This window comes from Brachyistius frenatus, unplaced genomic scaffold (genome assembly GCF_029030835.1).
Source record: "Brachyistius frenatus isolate BFR_SWC_R1_liver_20210118 unplaced genomic scaffold, ASM2903083v1 Contig_30, whole genome shotgun sequence".
Lineage (NCBI taxonomy): Eukaryota > Metazoa > Chordata > Actinopteri > Embiotocidae > Brachyistius > Brachyistius frenatus.
Window position 1 is genome coordinate 1,255,079 of NW_027210629.1, and position 26,329 is coordinate 1,281,407.

Below are 26,329 nucleotides of genomic sequence, written 5' to 3' on the forward strand. Positions count from 1 at the left end.
GTAAGAGCTTTAGGCAGTTTACCTCAAATAACCCACTGACCTGCAAACAAGTTGCTACAGTTGCCGGGGAAATGACCATGTAAAGAAAGACAACTTTACCCTGACAGGCATCATTCAAGCATCCGAACCAGCTGACCTTTAAATGTGTCCTTCTTACCTATGAATGCATGGAAAGACACAGTGCGCAGTGTTGTCTGCTATTGTTCAATGTTACAAAAACAATGTTGTAACATTTGCTATGTAACATTTGCCACTGACCTACGGTTTGCAATTATTATGTTTTTTTAAATGTACCTCATCTATATTGGAAATATGCTAATATTAATATGTTTACAATATAAACTGATGTTATACGCCTGCTCAGCATTAACGTGTTGGCTAAATTATTGTCAGCATAACATGCAATTAGGATATAGCCCAAACCACTGCTGTGGTTGCGCTACCAAAACGGCTATGGAAAACTTGTTTCAGTGTTTTTGTTTCGTCTCAACACAAAGCTGCCGCCCTTCAAGAACTTGAATAAAATGATAGTCTGCTATATTTTGAAGTAGCTACCTGAGGGCACACTCATGAGCATGTGAACCATTAATCTCTTTCAGTTTCTTTTGTTTTTTAAAAACAGCTCCTGCAATTTAAATAAGTCAGAAATATTATTATGCTATTTTCACCTGTTGTTCTCAATTACTCATCTAAAGTGTGTTTGTCCAATATCAGTCATAACACAGTCTTGCAAATGCTTCACAATAAATAGCCTCGTTAAGAAGGTTTCTGTCTCCTGAAATGCTGGAAGGGCTTTTAATTTGAAACAGAGACAGGAAGTGGTGTGTTTGTATTAACACATAATGCAGTAACTTTAACAGGGCAAACGGAAGCGGATCAAAATGAAGCTTGGTGGTGACATCGTAAATCCATCAATACAACTTAAATGTCAACAAACAAACTTTGACCATTTCATTTTTCTTTATTTGCTCTCTTGCATGACAGACGTTTTAGAAATGATTGGATCTTTAAGCAATTAAAAAAATATTAATTAATTTCAGCCAGATCAAAAGAACTATGAACATTTTATTTCCTCATTTGGAGAAAAAATTGTGTCGTACTGGTGCGCTCCAGCAGCACTACCACTACATGATTTTACATGATATACCTGATCCACCAATACCTAACAACACAAAGAATCTAAACCGGCTTTCGATTTACAAATTTTGATACTGCCGTGATACCGACACATTTTGGTCTAAAAGTATTGAGATTGATACTCTGCCATAATCGGAATATAGATTCATAGATTGCTATTTTTCTGCCTCTTTACTTTGTGACTCAATTCATTCAATTGTTGCTTCCTTGGTGAAAGTTTTTGTTTTTGGGTGAGCAGTGTTCATCAAAAACCTCTAGAGCTGGAGGCGAAAGCTGCTTTCTGTAGGGAGTGGAGGAAGAGGAAGGTGAGGAGGAGGTGGCGGTGGTGGTGGGTATGTTGAGCATGCTCAGTAATGCCTTGGGCCTAGAATGAAGCTCTGCTGACCTTGAGGGTGTCATATCGATTGATCGACAGTGAGGAGCTGCGTGTGCATGTGAGAGAGACAGAGGGAGAGAAAGATGGAGGCGTGCAACACCACCAAACAGGGAGAAAACTGAAACCTGCACTAATGATGAATCATTGATAAGTGGACAAGAGGGGACTTTCACCTTCCGTTTTTCTTTCTCTAAGCTTTTTTCGCTCTCTGTGGTGTCTCATTGTCTTTTCTCGTCTCGTCTTCCTTTCAATCTCTCTCTCTTTCTCACTTCTTTGCCTGCTTTCTCTGTTTTTTTCTCTGACTTCTCGTCAAATGTCAATTTTAACATTTGCTCTCTCCTCTTCTCCACTGTCTCTCACTTTCGACCACTTCACATTTACTGTTTCATTTCCAATCACTTATTTTTGTTTTGTTTTTTTCTCGGTCTTGACATTTCTGTCTTGTTCCTGCATCAGAACTTAGGTTTATGTTGACGGTTCCCTCTCTATAGGTGCTTCAAGGACAAGTATACATGTGCAAATGCTGCTACGTCTTTCCCGCTCTGCAATGCACTGTCTGATCTGTTTTCTCTTTAAGGAGTCTGCATTTAGTTTGGGACCATTGTTGTGTGTAATTTTGTGAATCGCATAAGCCTACTCTCATTCTTTCTCTGTTATCAGGGCTATATCTTTAGGTTTTCATTTTAGCAGCATTGCACACATTTTGTATACATTTGGGTATGACTGCCGGCACTGTGATCATGTACACATGTGATTTGTGCTTAGATCATCTGTCTTTTAAAAAGGATCTTTATGTCAATAAAGACTGAATAAATATAACTTTATATCTTTCCCAAGCCCTCGCACTTCATTCACCACTGATATAAACAAACCTTCAGTACCCATATTAATTGTGTGTAAATACATCAGTTTAAACAAAATATTACCCAATTTGTGGCCATGGGGACTTATCCAGAACACAAGTCCAAATTTTGTTCAGGGAAATGCAGCCTTTAGTGTGGTATTCTCGGCCCAGACAATGTCGCAGACCACACAATTAGACTCACCAAACCTGATTTGCTTTCTCTCTCTGGCTGTATTGATTTGGTAGGTTTAGCCTTATTTGGAAAGACGCTGGGCCTTAACTGATACTGACAAGTACTACAGAGACTAAAAGGGTTAGAAATTTCACCCTTCAGTGTCTCTATCTTAAATTCAAATACTACAATGATCCTGCAAACTAAAAGTGGCTAATAAATTGTGTTTTTTCTGATCATTCTGGCTTCATTGTGTGCCTGAAAGCACAACGTTTATCAATACACAATGTCGCAGTCAATCTGGACAACACAGCTCATTGTTCTCAAAATGTTCACAACAAGGATTATCTGGAATAACTGGGACATACAGTAGTTTATATACAGACACACTATAGCTACATTTTTCAATGTTTTTTCAATGCTATGACCACCACTGATGAAATTTCAGTCAGCTCCATGGTAAAAGGAAGACGACAAAGACATCAATTCAATGCTTACGCAACTGTAACATTAGATTTGAAGCTATTTCTCCTATAATCAATACTCACACAGTCGATATAATGAAAGTGTAGAGTTTGCCCTCAGACTTTTGCCATGTTTTCATTCAATGTTTTAGTTATATGGCACACCATTTTACACGCAAAGCTGGTCCAGGCAGCGGTGCATTTAGCAGCTAAAGAAACAGGCTGGAAGAGACCAAAGCAGAGCAAAAAGGTGGTTTGTTGTGGATTCACACAACTCACTGTGTCTGCTGGATTTTTAAACAAGTACGCGTTTTCTGACATGCTTGCCATTACTGCATAAGGTGATAATATTCAATTATCACCTTAATTATCACCAAAATTGGGCAAAAAAAAGGCTTAACATGGTAGCAAAGGATAAAAAAGGAAAGAACGCCCAATACGTCAGCTATGCTAAATCTACATTCACTCTCTCAACACCATCACTATCCAAATGCTTAATTTTACATTGAAGCCTACTTAGGTACTCCCATCTGCCAACACAAGAACACACACAACTACTGTTTATACAGTACATAAAATCATCCTGTGTGTGTATAGAAGCAGTGAGGAGATCGTGAGAAGAAACCTGTACCAAATGTTGTCCATGTGTTATTGATGAGAGAGGAGAGGAATAATGCGGTCAATATTAATAATGTAAACCAACTTCAGCTTTTTGCTCAACTATCAGAAAGAGACGGTCAGCAATTCAACCCGGGTCAGTGAGGCGTGCTGTGCTTTTTCATCACCCTAACCTGTTCAATGGGACCTGACATGCTCATTTTCTGATCACAAGTTCACCATCATCGTCAGCACTGACTGTCTTCATGGGGGAGAGTATGTCCGTCTGTGTGCACAAGTGCTGTTTGCTTTATATTGGTGCTGGTAGTGTGCTGCCATCTGCGGTTATATTTCTGTTGTTCAGATGAACTTTGGTCATAAGTTTGGTAAGAAATATGCACAAATTTCAAACAAACAGCGAGTATGTGGGCACAATTTTTGCTGTGCCTTAGTAACATCTGTGTTAACGTCAGTGTGCTCTGCCTACACTGTTCATACGGACACTGCCGTCTCTGAGTCTCTCTCCACACAGTCACCCCAATGTCAACATGCTCCAGGGCACATACATCTGGATGTATATGGAGCATGAGGATGGGATCGCGTGGGGAGAGGAAGGTCGAGAGTGGAAAGAGAGAACGATGAAGACTCAAGGGGAGAGATCAGAAGGGAAAACCATAATGTGACCTCAACATCCTACACATGAATGGAAGAGCGTACACATGCAAAAAAGCTTAGAAGTACAAGAAAAGAAACACACACACACACACACACACACACACACACACACACACACACACACACACACACACACACACACACACACACACACACACACACACACACACACACAGTATATACTGTATATATGATGCCAAGAGGCATTAAAGAGCTCATTTCACTCAGAGCAACCTCATTCACCTCTGCTGGAGAAACACAAGACCATAAATATGAACACACAATGTATATACTACTGCATCCCTCCTCTCTGGAAGGCCATAAATCAATCACTGCCAAAACACTGCAGCTTACAGTGTCGCACACATAAATGAACACACACACAGTGATACACATGTATTAAGTCTGCATTCACTTTTTGGTTTGTTATTTTGAATGTCAAATGTGGACCTTCACTGCATCAAACGCTAATGGCTCAAGCAGTGGCAAAAAGCAATTTATTCCGGAAACAACCAAATCTTTAAGCAGCACAAAATTACTTCCTCAGGATGTTGAATTCCTGGGTTGCTTGTTATGAATGTATTGTGTTGTTTTTTTTCAACCAAACTGAACTAAAGTCAACTAAATAGAAGACACAGAAAACAGTTTCTACACCGAGCTTATGTAGCTTTTGGATTTTCACAACAAAATCAACACAAATGTCTTCTTTATGACAAAAATGAGCCAGTCAAAATCAAAAATGAGCATCTGTCTGCATGAGGTTCTCTAGCTGCTGTCTATAGTTATAGCATAACCATCGTTACATGTATGGTATGCAGCAATGGAAAGACTGATGGAGGTGCAGTTCAGTGGTTATTGTTAGTTCACAAAAAAAATTTAAAATATCAGCCAAGCATCAAAATCAGACAAACAGAGACAAATCTGTTACAGCCAGTCAGTATAATAAATACTACAGGGGACGGCAGATTAGTTACAACTTGTAGCCATTGCAGAAGTCGCACATTGTTGTAAAGGAAACTCTTCAAAAAAACGTGGCAAAAAAGATAAAGATGTGTGTGTTTGTGGAGGGGTCAGGGGCTTCAACAATGGCTACCACAGCAACTACTACATGAGAAAGACTATGAGAGTCCATTTTAGTCCACATGCATGTTATTCACCAGCAAGACTGAAACCTAATGAAACTCCATCAAATAGCAGCAGCTTCTGCCTGAACAGGATGGATTCATGGATGCATGATGGTCAAAGACTTTCAGAGTCTTGAGTCCATTTAATTTTTTTTACATCCAGCTATCCCACCCTGGACTCCTGAAATTGTCCCGAGTAGTATAAGGAAGTATCCCACAAGATTAAAGAGTAAAGCTGGATTGTTATTATGAATGCTGATGCAGTTTGCTCTGTGTCATGTTGTATATAACTAATAAAGTATACACCTTTTGTTTGTTTAACAGCATCAAAAAACATGAATAACTTACATTTTATTGTCTCCAGTAAGTTCCTGTATTTTGGAAATAATATCAGGTGATATCCAATTCATCTCTGGTTTTTGTGTGTTTTATATTGAGTCTTTGGATGGTGTTTTTCATGTATCCATGAAGCCATTCATATCAAACTTAAACTGCCCAAATGTTTTGATCTAGACATCCACAAACAGCAGTTTGTATCATTTTCTACAATACAGGATCTATTAATACATTTGAATACATTAATCCTCGACTGCATATCCTCCCATAAATGATGGCTGCCATAGTTGGAGGGAAAAGTCAGGAGTCTTACCTTTGATGCCAAACTTAGAGTTTCCTCCGAACTTGAGAATAACCAACATGATAAGGAAACCAGTGAAGGCTACAGCAGCGATGCCCACCACCACGTACACCTGTACAGTGAGAAAGCAGAGTTATAAATCTACTGGAGATGCAAGCAGACACACTGACAGCCACACAAGGCACAATGCCAAACACAGCACAACAAAAGGCATAGGCATATCACTGTTCGAGAAAGGCCGGTTCTCTAAAGCACTGCTCCATCTTCAACGTGTTGGGTTTATTCAATTACATCTAACATTATAAAAAATATACCCAGTTCAGGTGGTTCTAGACAGGTAACACAAATAAATAAATAAAGGGAAAACAGCTACAAACAGCAAACAACTAACAGAAGCAATCAGCAAAGAAACAGAGCTGTAGGAAAACAGTGAGAAGTGACTTACAGCGACTCGGTCCTCAGGTGGTTCCACAGAGGGGCCCTCTGTTGATGCAGGAAAGAGAGAGAGGAATAAACAGAAGAGCCACTCAAGAAGTGATTTGTGGCCAAGTGAAGAACAGTGTTTTACTCTTTGTGATTCAAACATACAGTTGTTTAAATTCTTGTACAAGAATACATTATATGATTTATAGTCATTTAGCCGTTTGTTCAGGGTGTGAATTTAGTTCAGGGTGGTTAGTATCCTGCCCTTTGCTGATTGACTGCAATTCCACTGATGATTGACGGATTGACTGCTCCTCATCCTGTAAGTCCTTTCTCTTGTAAGTCATCAATGATTAAGGATGAAGTTGAGCCAATGTCTAACCTCCTGCTTGTCCAGGTATGAATGCACTCGTTTTTTTTGTTTTTTTTTAACTTATACTTGGACTAACAAGCCCCAAATTACAATATGAGGACACATTGTATCCTTTTTTCCATGTCACTGGGTCATCAACCTGTGAGAACATACATACATTATGTAAGTAGCCATTAAGTGCTAATTTGATGACCCTTTTTTTACAGCGTTTCTGTTTTATAATGAGTCGCCTACAAATAATAAAATCTCATAGCGGACCAGATTGATGGTCACTGGCATGACATTAAGTGTTTTGTATTTTGAAGTCTCTCTGAAATTAAAGACCCCTTTTTTTAATTTGATGGCATATCTGTCATCATCACTGTAAACAACATAAAAGGTGTAAATGGAAAACCTGACAGTGTAGCCACATTTAAAGAGGGGCTGTCAGTTAATTCAGCTGTGTGGTTTGTGAGGAGTGAGCGGATAAAAGACGTGACAGTACCTGTGGTTAGATCTGCAGGAGGGAGGTGTTGGAGAAAGAGACAGACAAATTAGGTCCCAAACATGAAAAAAATACATATTTCTAGTTTTTAAACATGCACTTCATAAATTATATTGTCAATCATGCCTGTTCTTACTCTTTTTTTCAAAAACATAATGACTACACAAACACAATACACAAACCAACAAACAACATATATTTAACATGCATAACATCAGAAAGAAATCATAACAACATTAGGGCCACAGTGTGGAACAAAAGACATCACATCAACCCTAATCCCTAGCTGCAAGGATGTGTAGGTAACGCACCCTCAGCAACTTCAGAGAAAAAAGAGAAAGAGAAAGATTTCTAAACTGTAATTTGTGTTAACTGATGAAGATGATGTTCAACATAAAACCATTGATCTAAAAACACTGACACTGTGCATAGACTATGAATTGAACTGAATGTGTTCCATTCAAAATTCTACATTTGAATAAAAGAAAATTTCCCTCACCATAATAAAAGGGCTCCTTTTCTGTTCCTGCACATTGGGGCAACAACAAAAAGTTACATTTAATAAAATATTCCCTTTGATCAAATACTTCATAGAAAGTACCTGCATACTAAATTTAATAATTCTCATCTTTGTCCAAACCACAGGTTTGGTTGCTCCAGATATAAACTACATGCCAATTAGTGTTGATTAGTAAATAGTGATGCTTTTCAATACCTAAAAAAAATGTAAGTGCTGTTTTCCAAAGCGGATTTGTTACTTATATTGATACTGTTAAGCCAGGCTCAGACTCCAAAAATTCAGCCCAATTTTGCCATCTTAAACAAATTTCCAGTGTTGGGCCTGAATATGAATGTTGAAAGCAAAAAAACAGGCCTTGCAGTGTAACATAATTGAAGAACAGCAATGTGGTATCTCAAACGCCACGCCACACCTCAACAAAAAGTTAATGGCACTTTGATTGCCTTCTCTGACATAGTCACCATCGTGAAAGACAAAAACATTATGTTGTCTGAGCCCGGCTTTATTCTGCATGTAGCCACCTTACTGTATGACACACAACGCTCTCTGTCTCCGTCAGACACACACAGTTATAAAGATCCCTAACAGTCCATCCATTATCTATACCCGCTTTATCCTGAACAGGGTATGGGGGGGGGGGGGCTGGAGCTTATCCCAGCTCACTTTTGGGCAAAGGCAGCGTACACCCTGGACAGGTCGCCAGTCCATCACAGGGCCAACACAGAGACAGACGGAAACAAAGACCCTCACAGTCACTGCAAAATCAATTTCTTCCATTTCCTCATTGTTTTCAAGGGCTTTTTAGCACTAAGATAAAAAAATAATAATAATAATAATAATTAAAAAACAACAACAATGCACTAAAGGCCAAAAAACATTGGAAAGTTAAATCAACATACAAAAAAAACTTGACTAAATGATGTGTTTGTTATTGAGTGTTCCACTGATTATTTTCTCAATGAATAAGTTAATTATTAAGGTCTAGAAATGGCAAAAAAAAAGAAGCAAATTGTAAAAATTTATAAATGGGAAAGGGGATTTATGTTTGAAATGTTTATAACAATACTCATTTGTTACTTTTCAGTTGTGCAAGTGATGGATTTAATTTAAGATCTGAGTTTCAGCTCTTTGTCTTTAAAATAATGTTCCATTTTTTTCTGTCTATAGTAACTTAATCATAATGGTGTGAAAACAGAAAATGAAACATTGTGTGGTGTTACTCCTCACCGTCGGGCTTGTGCATGAAGTGAGCCTCCACCTCCTTTCGGTCTGTCCCGTATTTGTTTCTAGCCACCAGTGTGTAAAGCCCGTTGTTGAGGTGTGTGGGGCTGTCCAGCTGCAGGCAGCCATGGTACTCTCTCTCTGTGACGTCATGGATCATGGTCATGATGTAAAGCCCCTCCGTCACTGCCTCACCTTGCAGAAACCATTGTAACTGCGGCTCCGGGTTTCCTACGAAGGTAATGACAATACAATAGACTCAGTGACGTTGACTGGTTTAATATTATTTTATAAGCAGTCATTACTGTGTTTTAATGAGCATCAAAGTATCACTACAGGAGATTAAGTGGATGTCTCATACCTGACACACTGAAGGGAATGCACCAGTGATGGTCTGGGATTGCGTCACTCAGCTTCATGATCTTTGGACGAACTGTGTGTAGTTGAGAGAACAGACAGTTTAAGAGCAACAGTGTGAAATACAAACAGAAGATAAGGCCAAATGTAAAACCGGCGAAGCATGCACAAACACTGATTAAAAGATAAGGAGAACTGTAACCTTCTCAAGCTTTTAATTCTCTGTTTTAAATACTGCACTACATGGACGCACACCTTAACAGATTAATTTATACAGAATTACAGGTGTTTGCAGAGGGTAAACGTACAAAGTATGTTCAGCAGCAGAGAGGACTCCTGCTCCCCAACAATGTTCGCAGCTGTGCAGCTGATCTTGCTGTTGTGATTCAGCGACGACAGGTTGTAAAGTTGCAGCAGTGACATCTTGCCAGATGTCTCAATCTGAGTGAGAAAACCAATCCATACATCAGCAGGATTCAGTTTTATCCCCAACACATGCAATAAATTATTGCTTACATGATGATGACACAACAATTTTATCAGAGGATTTCTGTATATTCCAAAATGTGTGTAATGGTGATGTTGTTTGAAACAGCCAGGACAGATATTCTATCATGTTTGGAAAAAGTTTGACCTTTAAATCTACGCAGATCTTTATAATGCACTAGTTTGTTTAGTTGAACATGTTCATGATATGTGGTAAAGAATGGGAAACACTAGATTTAGCTTATAATACCAGTGAAATCATCATATTCATGACAATTTACACAGCAGGCATCATAAATCAAACTAAATCAGTTTGTCAATCTGTTAACAGTAAACCACTGTAAATGGTTTACAGTTGTTGGACATTAAATTGAACCCAGCACTAAACAAATGACAGTAACAAGCCTACTTCAAAAGTTTGTCTTTTAGGGTAATTTACTTTGGGATGATCTTACTATTCTGACTACAAAATACAATGTTTAGGATACCTTTTTAAATTTATTCGCATAATACATCTACGTAATCAAGTATCAGTACCTGATGGTATCCGGGAATTATTATTGTGATTAATTCATCCATCAATTTAGGTTTTGTCGCTGTTTGCTGTAAATACCCAAATTAGAGAAAATGCCCGTGAAGATTTTCTGGATCCTAAGTAGATGTCCTCACATTGTCTGATTATCAGGCGAACAGAGAGACCAGTTTATTATCGCTCTAAGTTGCCAGTTTGTTCGGTACAGATATGAACACCAATAAATCCTCCCTTCCTGAGGTTTGTAATGTTCAGTTTACCTTGAAACACATTCAGAGAAGTGTTGATTGAACTTAATGTCCCTGCGGACAGCTACAGATATCATTCTGTTCAGCTACAACTGAGATGTTTAAATACACTGAAACTCACTGATATAAATGAGGGTAGAATAAATATTAGAAACACCTGTCAGTTTTATGTAATACAACTCAACAACACCACAAACTGCAGCCTCGAACAGGATCATGAAGTTGATTAAACACTTCTAAAACAGAGCCAACAAAGATGAAGCTTTAAGAAGATGAGATTTATTGCAGGATTGTTGCACTTGATTACATTAGTCTTAAAGTGGCAACTAAGGCTTGAAACCAGCAAATGTCATGCACATATTTTCTTGAAAAATGCTAGAAAAGATGAGAACAAATTGTCAAAACTGATTAACTAGTTGATTCATTCCAGCTCTAAAATGTGATAAAGCATGTGTTAGTGTGTGTGTGTGCGTGCGTGTGCGTGCGTGCGAGTGTGACCTAACCTCATAGTTGGGGACCACTGCCATTTTCCAGATTAGCTCAGGTGAGGGCACACTAGAGGATGTACAGGACAGCTTCACATTCTCCCCCTCCATTACCGTCACTGTGGATGGGCTCAACGTTACCACGGGAACCTCTACATACAACCAGGGAGCGGGAAGGAGAAGAGGAGGATGAGGCGAACGGAGGATATGGAGAGAGAAGAGAGGAGGGGGGAGCGAGGAAAGGAAGGAGGCAAATTTAGGATTCAAGGCCAACTCTTGTCTTTTCAGTTGAAACACAAGGCACGTAACAAGCGCGACAATAAGAGTGGAAGAGCAGGCAAACACACACCCACTACCACAGAGTGAGAAGAAAGACCAACAAAGAAAAGACTTCGAATTCAATCTCCTTCTCTCTCGCGCTTTCATTTAAGCACACTCACCCCAATCAAACAGTCAGACAAAGAGACAGAGTTCAAACAACACAGTGATGGTTACACTGATTAATAGTGCATGTCTTCAGCAGCCCGAGCACTAAATTGATTGGACATAGTCTGACGCCTCTGTCAAAGCAAAGACACTGGTGAATCTGTGTGTGTGTGTGTGTGTGTGTGTGTGTGTGTGTGTGTGTGTGTGTGTGTGTGTGTGTGTGTGTGTGTGTGTGTGTGTGTGTGTGTGTGTGTGTGTGTGTGTGTGTGTGTGTGTGTGGACCAGGAGGTGACCTGTGCATGACCAATCAGACTCAATCAGAGTCTTGCCACCCTTGTCTCCTGTCCAATAACTTCTATGAAGACAGAAGAGAAGAGAAGAGAAGAGAAGAGAAGAGAAGAGAAGAGAAGAGAAGAGAAGAGAAGAGAAGAGAAGAGAAGAGAAGAGAAGAGAAGAGAAGAGAAGAGAAGAGAAGAGAAGAGAAGAGAAGAGAAGAGAAGAGAAGAGAAGAGAAGAGAAGAGAAGAGAAGAGAAGAGAAGAGAAGAGAAGAGAAGAGAAGAGTTGACAGCTACTGGACAGATTTCTTATCAAACCCTCTCCTCTCTTCTTCTCCCTTCCTCTCCCAACCTCTTCTGTCCATCGGCAGAATGCTTATCACCAGGGCAACCCACTTATCACTACAGCAACCTACTCAATCACCATGAGATGCAGTAAAAAAAAAAAAAAAAAACAGTCATTTCAGTGGTGGCAGGCCAGATGCCATATCAGAACCACATATCTTAACAGGCTCTCAGTAAATCAGCTTTCTCCTGCCACTACAGCCAGCTACAGGTCACATTACACAGACTCACACTTCCCCACCACAATGAAGCCAGGAAATAAGAATAAAAGCTCTGGAAAACACCTTGGTTTTAACGTAAGTTCAGTACTCATGATATGTCGGTCCACAGGAAATCATTCCCACATTTTATTATTTACGAGCACAGCTTTTTCTCATCCTTTAGCTGCATGGATGTGTTCGGAATCAACAAGAGGGATTGCAGAGGAGTTTTTTTGTAATTAGCAAGGTAGATGAGCCTGTGCCTGCAACAACACGAGTCATCACCTGGAATGATTTCAGTATTATGTGCTTCAGAGTTTGGCCGGCAGTGTTGCAGTCCACCTGCAGCCAGATGTTAACATATGAAAAATACTTGTAGAGGCTGAGCCAACAATTAAAAATGTGTTAATGTACAACATTCCTGGTAAATATGAGGGAGCCAGAGACTGTTGAAATTAGTCCTTTGACTTAACAATCCCAACTCATGGTCTGGTTTCCAGTGTCTAGTTGTATCACACTGTCTTCATTAGTAAATGGAGTTTGCTCAGAGGTCGTTGAAGGTGGTTCTGCTGACAGGCGAGCTCAGTAGCTGTTTAGATTTCAGCTATACCACTTAAAAACATCTCAGGGAAAAGTCTGAGAACTTTAAATTGATATGTTTGGGGATTTGTGACTACGACTGAAACTGAAGAATAAGTTTGAGCCAACAAAATGATAAATAAAAGTGCTATGGATAAAATCATAGAAGCTATAGAGCTCACATGTCTACAGATTCAACTAGATCTATGACTAATCGACTTTGATGTAATTGTTTCTCATACTCTGTAAAAGGTCAAGTTGTTTTTCTGTTACTTTGTCAATAATTGGTCACTTTGGTAATATATCGGTGCCAAATTAAAGGGAAATTTAGCATAAAGTGTCTCAGTGAAGTAATGGTTCACAACTACATTAACTACACAGCACGCCTTGACTCTTTAAATCCAGATTGCCTTCATTCACTGGGTGCATGCACGATGAATGGGCTTTGAAGTTTGAGCACAGCATCAGGAATATGCCCAGGTGATGTGACATTGAATAACTGCTCACAGCTCATAGTGTAAAAGGAAAACATCCATTGCTCTAGATTGAAACCTCCACCCAATGCACCACAGAATACTTCAGCGTCATTGTTGGAGGTGGCATTGTTGTCAGCACTTTTAAAGGCCACAATAAGCACTAACATACCGATGTTTAGAGAAGTGTTAACATTTATTATATAACCCTTATTCCTATCCAACACGCAGATGTGGTGCTTTCTGAGGAGAGGCAGGAGCAGGCAGGTGAGAGAGAGATTTGTGACAAAATATACATAAGGGAGAGGGAGGAAATGTGCCAGAGAGTCACACAACACAAAATCCGACCGTGAGTTTCCCTCTTTGATTGTCCTGTTGTTTAAGCACAGCTTCCCTCTTTGATTGTCCTGTTGTTTAAGCACAGCGAAGCTGTCAATGCATTGCAAGAGGGATTCACAAAAGAATGCCGAGACAAAGGAAGGAGGATGAAAAGGATTGACATCTGTTAATGATTACTGATTTCTCGCCAGAGATTACAGTCGATCAGATTGACACCTGGAATTCTCTGAATCTGACATCAGATCTTTTGAAGGTTTTGATTAACTCAATATGTCGGTCTTTTTTTTTTTTTTTTCAATTATAAGGACATTTCAGTTAGGTTAGGTTAGGTAGTTACTTTATTAATCCCCGACGGGAATCTTTTTTTTTTTTAAATAAAAAAATTAATTACTTTACTTTACTCCTTTACAGTTACTTTGGAAAGTTATATTCTTGTCTATTTCAACCTGACAGCATTTATCTTCTTTCTCTTTGGCCTGAAGATGATTTTCTGTATTTAATTAGGTATATTTGGAGTCTGACCAGCTCAAACCTACCCCAAGTAAGAATGTTTATATTTTTGTGTCAAACAAATTATATTCAATGATGACATTTTTTTTTACATGTTCAAAGCAACCTTTAAAATTCGGACTTTCTCACAGTATTTGGCACAAGGCGAGACTGCTACAATTCACCTCTCCGCATAAAGTACACACAACTTCGTCCCCTGGCACCGTGCTTAAATTGTGAAGTGTGAAACGTTATAATAGACAGAATATTTAGACAGTCATCTGTTTCATCAATGTAAAAATAGTATTCTATCTTTACACACAATGTTTCCATCCCATTTCAAAATCTTGGCACTTACTTTCTTCTTTTCCCATAAAGCTGACTTACTGAACTGCTTTGACCAGCTCTGCCCTTCTGTTTTGGAAGCTGTACTCCATTTCAATTTCAGCTGAATTCTTCCGTTTGCAAAACTTCACACCTAAATGACAGCAGCGTGGCTTTAAAAGGAAGTCAGGAGAGCAAAGGAGGATAGCACTAAACGTCATGTCCATGACTTTTAACATCAACAAAACCTCATAAAACATTATGGTTAGAAGTTACAAATACCATGCTAATCTGCTTCTGTCAGTCTGCACTGTGTTGACATTCTTCATGCATTGTGCTTCTTAACTTCTGTGTTGATTCATATTATTATTGCAGCTTTGTTGTCTTCTTTAATTCCTTGTTGTGTAACTTATAAATGAGTGGTCTCCTGACTATAGAAAATTCCCACATGTGAAGCATCTCCTGCCAACAAACATCGATAGGAGCCATCTGGCCTCCTTGGTTGGTCTGTGCTGCCATTTACTGCTTGAGTCTACATGCTGCATCTTTAGTTTCCATATATGACTGTTAAGAGGACAATACACAAAGGGAAGTGTGAACAATTAACTCACAGATAAAGCGCAAAGAATAATCAGTTGGAGATGGAGCAACAAAGGGAGAGAGAGAAAAATAAGAACTATTAAAAGATGAGATGGCAATAATTAAGATAAATAAACAGATGAACTGACAGAAACACAAAAAACGTAGAGGAAGACAGATGAAGACAGAGTGCCCCTGTGTCTGGTAATCCATCTGCTGTTCTTTCCACAGCACATGGAAAGTAGCACCTTTGCCCGGGACAGCTGGTTTCAGTTTTTCACATTTATGCATTTTGAAGGATTCAGCAGAAAAAGCTAAAAGTTGGTGCTCTTCATACTTACCTAAAGTAATAGCACAACAGATGGACTTGTAAAAGGGAATTGCACAAGAGTGTAGAGTTTTATTCAAAAGTTGTATTTGTCCCTTTTGGTGTTTTAATCACCCCATTAGCAAACAACCGAGTGGGACCATTTTAACACCTACAGCTATTTGAGCATTTTTGCTGAGTAACACAGTTGACTTGTTTTCACATTGCACAGGCACAGGACTGCAGAAACTTCAGAGCAGCACTTCTTAGCAAAGTTTTGTATCGGTCAGCAGTGGCAACAGTGCACACATGCCAGCCTTTTGGGGTGGAGCTCCAGCAGTAGACAGAGAAACAGAGAGAGAGGCATATGAGGCTGACCTCAGAGATCAGTGTCAGCCCGAGGGCATCGTTGGGCATTTCCTCTCTTTTGTGCCTTCCTCATAATGTCAGTCAGAAATGTTCAGTCATACAGACAGAGGGACGTACATGAAGCAGACAGATAGATGGAAAATTAGAAATAAAGAGGAGGGACGACGACCAGAGAGAGGGAGGCCAGCCTGTTTGGCCAGACTGAGAGGTCTTTTGGTGTATCACTGTTTGCCCTGGGGCATTATTTGGCACCCCCGCCCCTCAATGTCCTCCTACTCATATGTCACTCTGCCAGGGGGTCCCCCGCCCACCTCTCCTGGGGCCCTGCAGTAACTGTTCTAATGCCAAAAATAACCTCTGCTAATGGAGGGGAGGCAGAGGGGATAGATCAATAGGAGTTATCAATGACATTGTTAGCTTCCTGTAAGCTAACTTATTGTTTGTGTCCTCAGCGTCCCGATTGCCCTGAGCTATTTTTGACCAGATCATCTTCTCTTTCAACAACAGATATTTCAAATACTTTTAGAATCATGTTTTGTTTAGTAAGGGTAAAAATCAAGATTAGATCCCAATTTATGCTTATAAAGACGTTTTGACTGCTGTCATTAATCAAACATTTAGATGCCTTTTTGTTTTCACTTTATAAAAGCAATTGTTTCTGACTGGACTCATCCCCCCCCCACCCCCCACCCCACCCCACACACACACACACACACACACACACACACACACACACACACACACACACACACACACACACACACACCACACACACACCACACACACACACACACACCCTGAAGGCTTGAACCACTTTCATTTGTTTACTTGGATCAATCTCAAGCTCTAAATTATTAGCATCAAGTGTCAATTTAAGCCAGATACATGCTGCCAAAAACCAACAAATCCAAAGACTGAGAGCAGGTCAGACTCCGACTTTCAGAGACAGTTCAAGCAGTAATTTGACCCTGTTTATGAACAGAAGAGTGTCCAAAATAGAGAGAGTCATGAAAAATTCATAGAATAAAGCATCAATTAACTGCTGACATTTATACATTGAAGCTTGACAAACACTCCCATAAGCAAGCACATTAAAGGGCTTGTGGTCTGTGGAAGTCTGTCCTGGATCGACAGCGAGCTCGCTGGTTAGCTTGACATTACACTTGCCTTGTATGCACTGTTGAGGTTACTGGGCATAGCATTTTCAGTTTTCAAAGTATTTTCTGATTTAATCTTTACAGGAATACAAAATATTATTTCTTTGCAACTTAAACAAATACATGTTCTCTCATTTTTTTTATATAATTAAATCTGTGGAAAATGTCTTTTATTGCTCATAAAATGTAATTACTGCTGTTGTATTTAAGTACTTTCCATTTCCATAAATCCAGAAAATATTCTTTCCGAGACGAACAAAAACGTGATGATTCAGAGAAAAAGGAAATGAAATCTGCTGCGTGACAGCAGGTCACTGGTGCTATAGGACATATTGCAGATGGTCTTTATAATACTTCATTTTACTGTGATGCGTGCAGTGAATTTTCTCCACTCAGCATCTTTGAGACTCACTGATGTCATCTGTGTGTTGAATTACACAAATGTTCCCTCACAGTATAACATCTTTCTGCTTCTATATTGTCCTGTACGGAGACCTTTCTGTGCTTCTGAGCAAATGTCTCAGGTGACTGTAACCCGTCTATAAGATGACAAAACGCTCACACATTTCTCTCTCCTTGTGGCAGCTAATCTATGCATTAAATGAGAAACCTTCCAACAGGACAAAGATACATCAGCCTGTTTAGTGTTGATGGCACGCAGCAGAAACCAAACTACTTTTTGAAGTCCTATTAAAGCAGGGCTCTCAGTGTGCATGCATGCATGCTGTCATTTAGTCATTTGTTTGCTTGTTCATGTGTAAGACATTGCAGCTTTCTGCCCTGTACAGTGTCTGGGGAAATTACGATATGCAGGCTAAGCACAGGTCAGTGTAAGTGAAATACAATGTGTGTGAAGCATCCTCCCTGCAGCCGGTGGAAACTCGCATACCAGCAGATATACGTTACTGATTACTGCAGTGGCTGTAGTCAATGCATGAATTGTATTCTTTGTCCAGTTATTCTCTTAGGTGTGAATAACAAACTTTACTTTCTCCAGTAATTCAACCCCCACACCCGCCAAGAACTGACAGAAACACTTGTCTTACAGAAACAAGGTTTATACTGCACTTAAACACACACACACACTTTCACACAAACACACAACTGCGTGCATAAATATAGATGTGTCACACACATGCAAAATTCACAAGAACACAAAATCATAAAGATTTGGAAGAATCTTTGTCCAGCAAACTATGGCTTTTTTTCTCCAGGTGCTTCAACGCTTTGCACTCTTCTGCAGTTTCTGAATGTTTTTTCCAGCTTCAGTGTGTGTGTGTGTGTGTGTGTGTGTGTGTGTGTGTGTGTGTGTGTGTGTGTGTGTGTGTGTGTGTGTGTGTGTGTGTGTGTGTGTGTGTGTGTGTGTGTGTGTGTGTGTGTGTGTGTGTGTGTGTGTGTGTGTGTGTGTGTGTGTGTGCGTGCCCTTACCACAGTTAGGTAATGTCAGACTGGACAGCAGCTTGCGTTCTCCTCCATCCTCAATGCAGTGCAGCTCCTGAGTGTCTGCTTCCTCTCCTAACCACAGCTTGATCCACATGTTCTCACAGGAGCAGTGCAGAGGGTTCCCTGTCAGGATCCTAGACACACACACACACACACACACACACACACACACACACACACACACACACACACACACACACACACACACACACACACACACACACACACACACACACACACACACACACACACACACAGTCAAGAACTGGGAGGAACAGTGGGTAGCGGAGCGAGAGAGGAACAGAAATTTTAAAGAAAGTAAGCAATAGCTGAATTGTAACTATATGATTTCTGCCACAGCACAGTTTGAAAATGCCTTAAAGGAATAGTTCAACATTTTGGGAAGTATTGCTTTGATGTTGAGATTCGGATTAGAAGGTTTATTCCACCATTGTGTCTGTATGCTAAAAATATAGCTACAGCCAGAAGCCTTTACTTAGCATAAAAACTGGAGACATGGGGAAACAGCTTGCCTGGTTCTGCCAAATAACAAAAAAAAACTACCTCCCAACACTTGTAAAGCTCACCAATTAACACATTATGCCTTGTTTATTTAATCTTGAGAAAAAAAAAACAAGGTAAATATGACATTTTGCTATTTATATGACTATTTCTTAGCTTGGCTTTGAGAAGTAACTGCCTGGACTCCAGAGAGTCACAATAAAAATGTTATGTAAAACAGCATCTTGTCATTTTCACACTTCAACACAGATTAAACAAGGTGGCAATGGTAAACTAATTTTGTTACCTTCGGGGAGAGCCAGGCTAGCTGTTGCCCACTGTTTCTAGTCTTTATGCTCAGCTAAGTCAACAATCTTGTCTTAAGCTTCCAATATAATGCACAGATATGACTGTGTTATCAAACTGTTCATTTAAACCTCCACAAAACAAAAATAAAAAAATAACCCAATTATAATCCTATTTGCCCCAATGCCAAACTGTTCCTGAAACATGCAGTTCTTTCAGTTCCACCAGGGATTAAAAATAATCTATTCAACTCCATTAGACCACCATAACCATTGAAAGAAATGTCCAAACAATTAATAAATTGTTTAATTAATAAATGCAATGTGAAAAAGAGAGACGGGGTATTTTTGTGTTTACTGACAGGTGACACAGCCTGTCAGCTGATCTCAGTCTTTCAGTATTTCTTGCTATTTTCTGGCTTCAAGAAACTCGAATATTGAAAGGAGCAGTAAACTCAGCTTCAGGCGTCAAAACAGAAACCTATAGGTGGCATTGCAGATGATATAAGTCTCTGCCTATCTGAATACTGAGATAGTGACTGGGAGGTAAAGCCGGAAAGACAGACACAGAGATAGACAGTGATAGTGAAGGCTCCTCTGAACTCACAGATAGGAGATGTTGAGGTGTCTGAATATCCTCCAGGACAGGGACGACAGGTTGTTATCTTTTAGATTCCTGGAAATTAAACAGAACATAAGGGAAAGGAGATTGTGTTTGTAACGCCACAGCAAAGTATGAGGTCATTGTTTCCACAGCTAACAGCATGTGCCTGCTTATGTGTATAAAAAAATGAACCTGCTTCATTGAATTGTGATGATTGACCTTAGTTTAAATATAATAAGTATCAAGATTAAATTATGTTGACAAGGTACCAAAATTTAACAATCAATTATAAATCCTGTTGACCTGTACTTCATTTTTCATTTATCTCTCAGTCATTACAGGTTGTTTATTTTTATTCTGACAAACGGTGCCTTATAATGTTACAAATTATGATAAAAAAAGTTTTCTTTTCTTTACAATACACGTGTTAATCAGTGCCATCAATAAATATACAATAAATTATTAAAATCAAATAAGAGCTATAATTTTGTCCTCAACTGAGTCAAATGAATTAATCATTAAAAGTAAAAATGTCATGTCAATAGAAATAAAGGAATGTGTAACATGAATTTTTACTCACAGGTACTGCAACTTGATGTTCTCCTGAAAGACCAGCTTTGAAACGTATGTCAGCCTGCTGTTGGTCACCGTTCTGACATACAACAAAAACAACAGCACCATTAATATTTCTCAATCAACAATGCAACATCGGTATTAGCAGCAAAAACCTGAGTGTGCAGCTCACTGAGGTGATTTTAACAAGTCATCCTAGAGGAGGATATATACCAGCAAAAGCATAACCTGGCAACCAAAATTCTGCTCCTCTTAATGCTTTATTATTGATCTATGAACCATAAATAGATCCATTATCTTGTGTCACAACTAACTGAAGCTAAACAAGTCAAAACTAAAGATGGACCTCTGGACTTTAAGGGCAAATACTGCATATTATTGTCCAAAATGTAGCATCAGAAGAGATTCGCAAAGGTATATGAGTGTAAAGTCGGTCTGTGATGTAAAGCAAAAGAGATAAACAAACTATACATCCCTCAACAGGTGAGGCTGTAAGATAATATCGTTATCTGGTATAAAGATGGTTTGAACAATGGTCTGATTGTCCAACACAACTGAGACTGAGCAAAGACATTTAAAAATGTGACACTTAACAAGTCATTACTGTAAAAAGATTCAAACTGTAAAATGGTGTTATCATATCAACCCTTTTCTTACAAAATATAACACTCTACAGAGTGATTGTGTGTGAAATATTTCTGAGATACACGGGACAACTGTTCTTGATAGTACCCCAAACACAGCACTGGTCCATCCTGCATCTCGAGTTTTGTTTCCATCAGGTCCAACCGCAATTAATACTTGCAATGCATAATGGGCTTTGTGCTAATTTGTCTACCAAATGGGATATTGGCTGTGAAATTAGACAGTGTCTACTTAACATATTCCACATCACAACAAAGAGCTTGTTGGCAGACAATTCTTTTTTTGGATTAAGAAATAAAATGAGACTGAGAAGCAAACCAAACACTGTTGAATAAATCAATAACCACAGCAACATTTTGAAGCAACAGTCATGGACAATGTATTTTAAAACGTAATTCATATGTCTCATATAGTGAACAATAGTGAGAGAAACAAGAAATACTGTTGTAACCTCCACCTGCATGAAGAAGCTGCCTATGTATTTCAGTCCATTACAGCACAAAAAAAAAACATTTTAACACAACGTAGATGGTCAGCAGAAAAGCCAAATGAGATAAACATTACAAACGAATTTGTTTACTGACAATAAGTCAGAGTGTTTCCCGTGGGCTAAAATAAAAGCTATAAAAGACTCACAGGTTCCTGAGATTCTTGTAGTCGTTCAGGTCTTTGTCGTTGATGGACGATAAGCTGCTCTGGTTTGCGATGTAACTGTCGAGAGGTACAAGTGTGTGTCAGAAGGCTAATTTGTTAACAGGGGGAAGCATAAACAGAAACATTTAACAAGACAAAGAAATGTAATGAGCCCATAGAAGTCAGACTCAAATTAAAAAATGGACTCCTGAAGGGCTGCAGCTGAAATACGGCTCACAGGGGGCACTGTTAGACTTTCAAGGTAGAGAAACAGGAACAGATCTCCCCTCTTTTCCTCGGCAGCACTTCAACAAGGCACTTGACCCGTTTTGTGTTTAAGGACCAGCAGGAGATGATTGTGGGCAGGTCCCATGTGTGAATGAATATAACTGTGTGAAAAAGCAGTACACAGTATGCACTCTTCAAATATTACAGCTTCGGGATCAGATGTCTGAGAACATTTGAAGCTAAACCGAGAACAATCCCTCCGATCAATTCACAAACCCGCAGTATTATTGCGTGTACTGTTTGGCTAATCGTAGGGTTAGTAAACATGTTTTCCCAAAAGGGAAAACAGCAACAGTAGTGAAGGACCTGTTCTTGTTGCTAATTATTTCAAATCCAATAAAACAAGAGGTCTAAGACACTATACTAAATACATGACAATGTCCCCGCTTCAAGTCTGGCAGAGAACTTTTGTTTCATATCTCTCTCTCTCTCTCCCCTCATTGCCCATCCACTCTCTGCAGTCGCCATCAATTAAAGTCAAAATGCCTTAAAAAATAATTGAGCAAAAAGGAATAATAAAATTAGATATGTGCCTTTTTAATAGTTGACAGAGCAGAAATTGACCCCGAATGAATTTCAGTGGTTTGCACTCTGGGAAACACTGAAAAAAATAAACCAATCCTTTGAAAAGCAGCACACTCTTCCATAAAATAAGTTTCACTGAAGGCTGAAACTGCCCAACAACAATGACACACAGCTAATGTTCCACTTGACAACACAGTTTTTAGGTTGAAAAACTGATTTGTAATATATAAATCACCAATAGTCTTTCAATGTCAGCAGTTAAACATCTGCAAATCAGCTATAAGATAAAGAGCAGACAGTCTTCAGTTCAAGTAGTGAATATTACTGCTGAATACTGAGCGCATGCCACATACCTCATTTTTCACTGACGAACCCCCCTCCCCACTGTCTGCTTTAGTGAGCAGTTAAGCTTGGAGTTATACCTCCACATGTAGCCTGGTATGTCTACTATGATTGCCTGTGGACAATCTATTAGTGATACAAGTGTAAAAAATTGTCTGAGATTTTTCTAAATGTTAACATTGTGTTTTCAGTCTTTAAATAGGCTGAATCTCTAACATCTTAATATCTTTGAAAGAACACAAAACCTAATAAAAAAAAATAACATTAAAAAAACATCCCTATCCTTACAAGCTATTGTCATGTTTTATTTTGTCTGTATAATGCAGTTAGTACACCCACCTCCTGTCTACTGAGGATATTTTCTTAGCAAATGGTATCCAAATGTGATTTGTTTGACTCAGCTTTTATACTAAACACACCCATACTGTATACAGCAGTGCACAAATGACACATCAACACCGGTTTTTACACCCATATCGCAATTCTCATTGACAGCCCATTAAATTTCGACCAACTGTTGAGGTTTCCGAGCAGATGTCATAAAATCGGGGACCAATTCACACAGACAGAGGATGCGATAACCACTCTCCCTTTTTTTTTTTTTTTTTTTTTTGCAAGGTCGTTTGGAATTAGACGTCGCACGGTCATCAGTAATTTGTCTGTTTACATTAGCCAAGCACTCAGTGAGCACTTTTTTTTTTTTTTTTTTTTTTGCAACAGACTGCTGGCTCATTTAAACAGCTTCCAAGGCTCCTCCAAGGCCGCCGATAAAGATTGCTTATCTCTGAAACAAGTCATTCTCAACAAGGTCGTTTATCTTTGCCAAGAACGATATTACTACAATTAAACATTTTTAATCTCCTATTTATTTTTTCTCGGCTATAGACGTGTCTCAGCTTCAATTTTCAGGCCAAATGACGTGTTATTAAATGTCAGTGAAAAGAAGGTGCTGAATGCAAGCAAAGATTTATGTTATTATCACCCATCAGCCTGAAAAGGAGAGTCTAGTCTTCAAATTATCAAAGAAATGTGTAGTCTGACGAGAAAAATGTCGCTTTTATATTCAGCATCGATTCTCTCTGCTTCATTTGAATATACTCATACAAGCCATCTCGGGAAGTGTCTGTGCTAATATTTGGACAGTGGTGTCTGGAGAGTGCGCGTCTACACACACACACACACACACACACACACACACACACACACACACACACACACACACACACACACACACACAAACAGAGATACACACGCGTACACACACTCACGCGCCAGCACACAGACTGGGCTTTGTCTATTTGTCAGAATTAAAGTCCATCAGCTTCAACCCCTTTTATTTTTAAATGGGCTGTTTCCACGCTAGTGTTGAAAGACTGATGTGCCCCATGACGGCAATAAGTGTTACGCAATGTAGGTTACTACACATGATGAGTACCCGTGCCGAAAATAAATTAGGGGCTTAATTTGAATATCAGTGTGAAGTGCATTTAAATCCCTTATACTCAAGTATATAATGTTAAGATTGACTACAAAATTAAACAAAATGTGGTCACATTCTGGTTCTCTCTTTGCTGACCGTCAGACACAAGTGGCAGAGGAGGGGAGAAGGATGACATTCCTTAATTTGGAAAGTGTTGGAAAATGTAGCCACAGTAAAATGATAAAAGATATGACATATAAAATGATAAACATGAAGATTTACGCATCACGTATGAATTCGAAATCTCTCCTCAGTAAATTGATGCCTATGAGGGACACTCACATGTCGGTGATGTTCTCCTTCGCCATCTCGCTCTGCAGGACGGGGATAGCACTGATTCCAGGCTCCGGGTCCACGCAGGAGATCCTGGTGCTGCTGCAGGAACAAGAAGAGGGGCATGCCTTCGGGGATAACCGCGGATCTCCCGAGCCTACTGCCACCTCGAGGAGCACAACCCACCACCACCACCACCACCAGCACCGCCACGACCCAGACGCTCTCCCCGGCGAAGAGAAAGCCCCGCTCCAGGGTCTCAAGGCGCTCATCTCGGGTGCCAACTTCAGCTATAAGGCTCGCTGAACAGCCCCACGGCCCGGCCCAGGTTGGCTGGAATCAGCCCCGGTTCAGCCAATCAAGGAGAGGAGAAATAAGGCAAAATCCGATGCTGAGAAGGATAAAGGCGGCGCAACTACAAAACCATCGGCCGCTTCAGCGATGACAGACAAGACAGCGGAGAAAGGTGTGGAAAAAAGGAAAATAGGAGTGTGTAGTCCTTTCCTTGTGTGTTTCCTTCAGAATCCCCCGTCAGTCAGTCAGTCAGTCAGTCAAAATCTCACTGCCACACTGGCGGTGTGTGCCAAGGAGGATCTCTCTCTCTCTCTCTCTCTCTCTCTCTCTCTCTCTCTCTGACTCTCTCTCTCTTTCTGACTCTCTCTAAGCTGACAAGCACTGGCTGGAGCCTCCCCGACACAATGCTCTCTGTGTGTGTGGATAATTTTCGGGTGGTGCTGCTGCTCCTGCTGCTGCTGCTGCTGGGTGGGTGGGTGGACAATCAGAATGAGAGCGCACCATACAGCTGTTGATGAAAGCTGCTGATGAGGAGGAGAGAGGATGGGAAACAGAGAGGGGGTACCGGCATCAAAGCAGATCGTGTAAAACGTGATCCATCATTGATCCCCCTCGGGGAAGTGGTCTTTGCTCTGCTCTCAGGAAGGTCTTGGTGAAGGGTCAGGTGCAGAGCGAGAGTGTTTCTTGCTCAAGGGCACCTCAGCCAGCCAGCCCCGATGTTTTTACATAATAAATCTTCATCTGTTTTAATCTTGTTGCCATCGAGGGTGGAGTGTCTTGAGATGTGAACGAGGTGTGAGCATCCTTATCTGACAGAGAGAGAGAGAGAAAGAGAGAGGTAGAGAGAGGCATCTGCGTTGAAGAGGTTACTTCATCTATCTGGAAGCTGACTCCAGATTATTGCGTAAATGAGATATAAGGGGCTATCAATTTAGAGGCTCTAATTGTAATAATCATTCTCATCAACAACACTGTCTTCGTCATTATAATTATCATCTGGCTGGTATGCGGGAGCTGTTCTAGACCTATGTGCAGTTAATCAATGACAAACAAAGCTGTCTGAAGGAGGCCTTGTTTTGTATTTCCCTCAAGAGGCATATTTCAAATCTTACATTATGGAATTGAAAAAATATTCAATGCTGCAAATTCCCATTCAATAATATTTTATTTAAATATTCTATAGTGCAACTGAGCTGATGGATGCCTACACTGTAAATCAGAGGTAGATGTAATGTCTATAGCAGCACATGAGAGAGGGGGAGAGACCCAGAGAGAAAGAGGGAGCAATCACCAATCATCAGGTCTTTAGCTGGCATGTACTAGACCAAGTGTCACCTTATTAAATCATTAGGCCATATTTCATAATCATATGGGGGCTCCCAGCCATACCAGACCTGAATCAATA

General features: G+C 39.8%; 1 protein-coding gene across 2 annotated transcripts in view; it reads right to left on the reverse strand.

Moving 5' to 3' along the window:
• Positions 1 to 25,372, reverse strand: part of ntrk2a (neurotrophic tyrosine kinase, receptor, type 2a) — an 82,909-nt gene extending 57,537 nt beyond the window's left edge. Inside the window, exons 1-13 of one of the 2 annotated variants that reach the window (XM_069699469.1) lie at positions 24,640 to 25,372; positions 21,726 to 21,800; positions 20,452 to 20,523; positions 19,875 to 19,943; positions 18,447 to 18,595; positions 11,174 to 11,307; positions 9,713 to 9,845; positions 9,409 to 9,480; positions 9,054 to 9,278; positions 7,806 to 7,832; positions 7,307 to 7,318; positions 6,472 to 6,509; positions 6,039 to 6,138 (exon numbers count right to left, since the gene is read on the reverse strand). In XM_069699469.1, the coding sequence (XP_069555570.1) occupies positions 6,039 to 6,138; positions 6,472 to 6,509; positions 7,307 to 7,318; positions 7,806 to 7,832; positions 9,054 to 9,278; positions 9,409 to 9,480; positions 9,713 to 9,845; positions 11,174 to 11,307; positions 18,447 to 18,595; positions 19,875 to 19,943; positions 20,452 to 20,523; positions 21,726 to 21,800; positions 24,640 to 24,902 (1,369 nt within the window). In that variant the 5' untranslated portion in view covers positions 24,903 to 25,372. The remainder of the gene's footprint in view (positions 1 to 6,038; positions 6,139 to 6,471; positions 6,510 to 7,306; positions 7,319 to 7,805; positions 7,833 to 9,053; positions 9,279 to 9,408; positions 9,481 to 9,712; positions 9,846 to 11,173; positions 11,308 to 18,446; positions 18,596 to 19,874; positions 19,944 to 20,451; positions 20,524 to 21,725; positions 21,801 to 24,639) is intronic. The other variant, XM_069699470.1, reaches the window with a different exon arrangement.
• Between the last annotated feature and the right edge of the window lie 957 nt (positions 25,373 to 26,329).